Source organism: Arachis hypogaea, chromosome 15 (assembly GCF_003086295.3).
Source record: "Arachis hypogaea cultivar Tifrunner chromosome 15, arahy.Tifrunner.gnm2.J5K5, whole genome shotgun sequence".
Lineage (NCBI taxonomy): Eukaryota > Viridiplantae > Streptophyta > Magnoliopsida > Fabales > Fabaceae > Arachis > Arachis hypogaea.
The window spans coordinates 131,628,996-131,634,514 of record NC_092050.1 but is presented as its reverse complement, the minus strand read 5'-3'; the positions used below and the strand labels follow the sequence as shown (position 1 = coordinate 131,634,514).

Here is a 5,519-nt window from a genome sequence, read left to right as displayed (position 1 = left end):
GGATGATCTGTGCCGCTTTGTCCCTAGCTTTCTCAGGATGTCGTTGGTCCGTGACGACGTGGTCGTTCGTGTGTTGGACAGTACTCGCTATTCTTGCTTGGTTTGTGACCTCCTGGTGTTCTGGGGTTGGGTTAAGCGGTCGGGAGTTATCCTGGCTTGAGGGGGTCTCCTCCAGGACGTCCCCCATTCGGCTTGGCTGGCGCAAGTTCCCCACAGACGGCGCCAATGTACGAGATGTCTCTGGTACGGATTGAAGGGTGGATCGGGAACCTGCGGATCAAGGCTAAAGCCGGGTCGCTTGATTGGAGCAATGTGGGGAGGTACCTGCAAAGACACTCCGACGCTCAAGTCAGAATGGATCTAAGAGGTATAAGGTGTGTGGAATGAATGAATACCTGGAGGGACCTGGGTCCTCTATTTATAGGCGATGGGAGTCGTCTTATCTTGTCCTGTTTGGCTAAGATAAGGGAGGCGTTTGAATTCGAAAGTCGGTTAGGACCTTTAGAGGGCCGGTTTCGGACCTTCTGGAATAGGGAAACGGGTCGAACCCGAGGAACCGGGTTCGGGTTTAGCCTTGGGTCCGGGATCCGTGGACCGGATCCGTAACAATTTATATATTCTCTCTCTTATGAGATTGAACTTATTGAGATAAATAAGGTATTCTTCCTATGATTCTTCATGTTATTTTCTCAGGCAATGATTGTTGGAGGAGTTGATACCGTCACTGTTACCCTTACATGGGCAATGTGTTTGCTTATGAGAAATCCTAATATACTAGAGAAAGCAAAAGAAGAACTTGACACCCAAGTTGGAAACCAGAGATGCATAAAAGAGTCGGATATAAACAAATTGGTATATCTTCAAGCAATAGTCAAAGAGACACTACGGTTGTGTCCGGCAGCCCCTCTTTCAGCGCCGCGCGAATTCACCCAAGATTGCACTTTAGGCGGATACCATATTAAGAAAGGAACTCAGTTAATTACAAATATCTGGAAGATTAACACCAATTCTCACAGTTGGCCATATCCATTGGAGTTCAAACCAGAAAGGTTTCTTACAACTCACAAAGATGTTGATGTTAGGGGTCACCATTTTGAGTTGTTACCATTTGGAAGTGGTAGAAGAATGTGTCCAGGAGTATCTTTTGGCCTTCAAATGGTTCACTTTACTCTGGCTAGCTTTTTACATTCCTTTGAAATCTTGAATCCATCTTCAGAACCTGTTGATATGACTGGAATTCTTGGATTGACTAATGTTAAAGCTACTCCACTTGAGGTTCTGGTTAAACCACGTTTCTCTCCTGACTGTTATGACTTATAATGTTACTATTAGATATGAGATGCTTAATTGGTGTCATTTTGATTATTTTATTCACAAAAATGTTATTTACGTACAAAGCTCAGTTACTAAATCAATTCACGATATATTTGTGTATAAATATATATTATTTTTTTTAATTTATATTATATATTTAATTATTTGATGACTGATTTTTTGTGTATAAGTAGTATTTCTCTTTATTTATTAGTACATATATTTGAGAATCAAATGCCGAAAATCCAGTTGATGGTGAAGCCTAAGAAGCTAGCTGAGCCATGATTCTCCTTATTCTTCTTGATTTTGAGATCATCCGTTTCTTTCAGCCGTTTTTGGTTTGGAAATAGAAATGTAAATGCAACTTGAACCTTGAGAAGATTTTTCTTGCCTATTTTTAAGTCATGTGCTGCCTATTTCCTTTTACAACTGTTAGAAACAAGAGACTAGGAGAGAAATCTGAAAAGTGTATTATTGAAATGTGATCAAAAAAGTACAATATACAAGAGATAGGTGCTAAATGAATCAGAGTAATAAAGGCATAGAATCTTATAATTAATATACAGATATACTATATAAAAATAGACGATACTAATTGATCTAAATTGATGCTAATGATTCTCTAACAACAACTATTTCTCACATAACACACGAACAAAAACAGAAAAAAAAAAGAAACAAAAAACAAAACAAACAAAAAGCAACAACCACAAAACAGAACATAACAGTCAGTGCTCCATGTTGTTTGTTTCACAAGTAATTATTTCCTCCTATTCACCACTCTTATTCTAACTAACCTCTCTCTTTCTCTCTCCCACTGTTTTCTGTTTCTTCTTTCGGTAGAATTTTGTGTTATTATATAAAACTTCTCCGATTGATTCCAATTTGTAAAATTATATTGTAATAATAACCACCTTCTCTCTCCGTTTTCTGTTTTTATTTAGTTAGAATTTGGCGTTATATATAAAAATTGCTTTCATTGATTCACAATTTGCATAATCATATTCTTCTTGCTTCTTATCTCCTATAAATTAAAATCTAAAATACTGAATAATTCTTACTTTATTTATCTTCTTTCAAGCTTCGGTGTTGTTAGTACACATATTTATCATTGAGGATTTTAACTGATACTAAGTAGTGATGAAGGAGGTAAAATTTTCTCGGAAAGGAAAGTGGTGGCGAAACATGATGCACTCAATTCGAAGGTTTTGTGGCGGCCTCACCATTGCCTTCGAGATTCGCCAAACAGGTAAATTTATATGTTTCTTAAATCAATAAATAATAAGTCCAAACAATCTTAAATTGTCTTATTTAACAATTATTATTTGAAAAAGATGAAAATGTAAGAACTATAATATTAATTTGTGTTTCCTAATATGATAACCATTAATTATGCTAAACATTTGTTTATGATTTTTTATTGGTTTATTTAATGTTTACAACGACAATATTTCAGGCCTTTTGAATCTACGGCATGATGTGATGGCATGTGAACATGAAGATATTCGAGTGCTGTGGGAGATGCTGAACGAAAAGGAATTAGACATTGATCAATCTCCTATAAGGAAAACCAAAACCAAAAAGGGGAGTTATTGGCGGTTGTTAAAGTGGGCTAGGTGTGCTTGTCGCTCTTGATTATCTACTGTCGACAATCTATAAAATTTTGACGGTGAAGACAAAACATATATAATATGATAATATAATAATTTTTATAATAATTTAATATAGTGAGGATAAATTTATTAATAAGAATAAATAAATATCTTTAATATTTATTACTTAAAAAAAAAATTAAATTTTAGTGGGAGCGATTGCCCCTTTAGCTTAATCCATGAATCAAACCCTGTTTTCAACCCCCTCTTTTAATCACATTGAAGGCTCCATCTTCTTCTTGTCATTCATTCACTGTGAAGTATTAGTAATGGGTTTTGCTTTTGTTTAGGTAAAATAAGAGGAATAGGTTATGCAAAAGGGTTTTCAGGTAGAGCATGGATCTTTATGCATTTTTGCATTAACTCAAACCAAATGTAAATATTAACCTTATCCACCAATATGATGTAGCAATCAGTTACTCTATATATGGCATCAAGTTTAGTTTAGTTTTATTTTTGTTTTTCTTTTATTTTTTTTCCCTTTTTAAATAGTATGCATATAGTATTACATAATTGGAAGACAAAAAAAAATGACAAAATAATTGAAATTTGTCTTATCTAATATTTATTAATTATCGTTACAACTAATAAATACTAAATAAAATAAATTTTAATTTTTTTTACCATCCTAACATTACTGTTACATAACAAAAATGCAATTTGTGGTGTACTTGCATTGTGTTGGATTAGACCACTTTATGCATCTGTTGGTTTTGGAGATCCATGAACATTATCTTAGATTTTTTGTTGCAAATTAAATTTAAATTTTCTTTGGTTTTGTAGAACTTATTCTGGTTTTTGTAGTTATTTTTATTTTACCAGGTATTAATGAATTAAAATAATTTCCGTAAATAATAAAAAACTGATTTTAACTAGAAATGAACAATTTTTTAAAGCAAATTACTTGAAGACTTTATACTGAGATAAAATGATACTCATTAATTTGTAATTTCTTGATATCAGATAAAAAAAAAAATATTGCATTTCAAATGTCTTATTTTGACTATATATTTTTCTAATATTTATTCTATTATTTTCACCACATTTTTCTTCCCTAACATTGGAGGTCATAGGTTACATAAACATAAAATTTTACAAACTAAGATACAAGAATTTAAGACTAGTCAAATAATCAAAATAAACACATGATAAATAAGGCATCTAAAAATTTTTACCAATAAATTTATATAGGAATTAACTTTGATTCATCTCTAAAAATCAAATTGACTCATATTTGTTCACAAAATTTATATGAAGTTATTAAAACATCAATAACTAAATTTAATTTTCGACTTGAACAAAAATTAACATTCATTTTTTAGATAATTATTAACGTAGTCAATGTAAAAGTGTTAATATGCCATTACATAATTAAATACATATATAAAATTATTTTACAATGTTATTACATAAAAATTAAATTATTAGAATGTGAAAGTGGATCTTATGTAACTTGGTTAAATAATGGACCTATGATCTTTATCACTAGATCCCAATGTGCACGTTGCACTTTGCACCATTTACATTCTTGGTGCATTGTATAATAATTCTCCAATAACTTAATAATCAAAGTATACCATAAACTGTTATTCAACATTAGTTCAAGTAGTTTACATTCACAAAAGGGTTAAAAAAAATAGAGTAAACAGATATAAATTTTTAGAATTGTAATATCCTATCACACAGAGCTTTATATTTAAATTGTAAATTAGAGATGGTGAGGTGTTACGACGTCTAAAAGCAAAATACGTATATATATTTGAAAGATAATTTAACAAGGAACCTTGAAAGAAGGATTGGTAAAACAAAGTTATCGCGTCACACTCGAAAAACGTTAAAAGTAGAAAGCGTAAATTACAGAAAAAGAAGTGAAAGACATATATATAGATATAAAGTTTTAAAAGAGTTATATAACCAGCTCTAGTCTCGATTTGCGAAGCAGAGACCAGTTACAAAATATATACATACAGCCCCAAATTAGCTAACATAAACATAAATCCTGTTTTTTCGAAATCAACCTCTAAGAGGAATATACATGTCAAAATACAAAAGTAGAGAACATATATAAATACATATACTAAGCACAAAATAAAATCCCAAAAGTAGTATTTGCTTTACAGAGAGAATCCAGGACGCTCAGCGAGGTGCGTCATGTCCTGTATCTGAAAACAAAAAAAATTCCCGAAACAGGTAAGAACCAAAAAGTTTCCAGCAGGGTAACAATTTCAAATAGAGACAATATAAAACTATCTAAACCCACTAGGCAATTCTAAACTCCAACAACCAAGATCCAAGCCTAGGGTTATGCTAATCCAAAATAGGATAAACACACTACACACTTCACTATGTTCATAGTCCAAATCTCAAGTTCCTTTAACACTCATCTTAGCCTGTCTCTTTTCAATTCAATACCACAGAATTTCGGTATTAATTTCAGCAGAAGCAATCACAATTTATAGGATGCAAACATCATTAATAACAGATATAACATATACAACAATTAGCAATTAAACAGAGATATACACGTAGGCAAACCAAAATAATGCACACTCA

General features: G+C 32.1%; 1 protein-coding gene across 1 annotated transcript; it reads left to right on the top strand.

The window, feature by feature from the left end:
- The first annotated feature begins 698 nt into the window (after positions 1-698).
- LOC112748925 (cytochrome P450 82A4-like) lies at positions 699-1,371 on the top strand. Its single transcript, XM_025797178.3, has one exon. It carries the CDS (start codon positions 745-747, stop codon positions 1,318-1,320), a length of 576 nt encoding a protein of 191 aa, XP_025652963.1. The 5' UTR covers positions 699-744; the 3' UTR covers positions 1,321-1,371.
- The last annotated feature ends 4,148 nt before the right edge of the window (positions 1,372-5,519 follow it).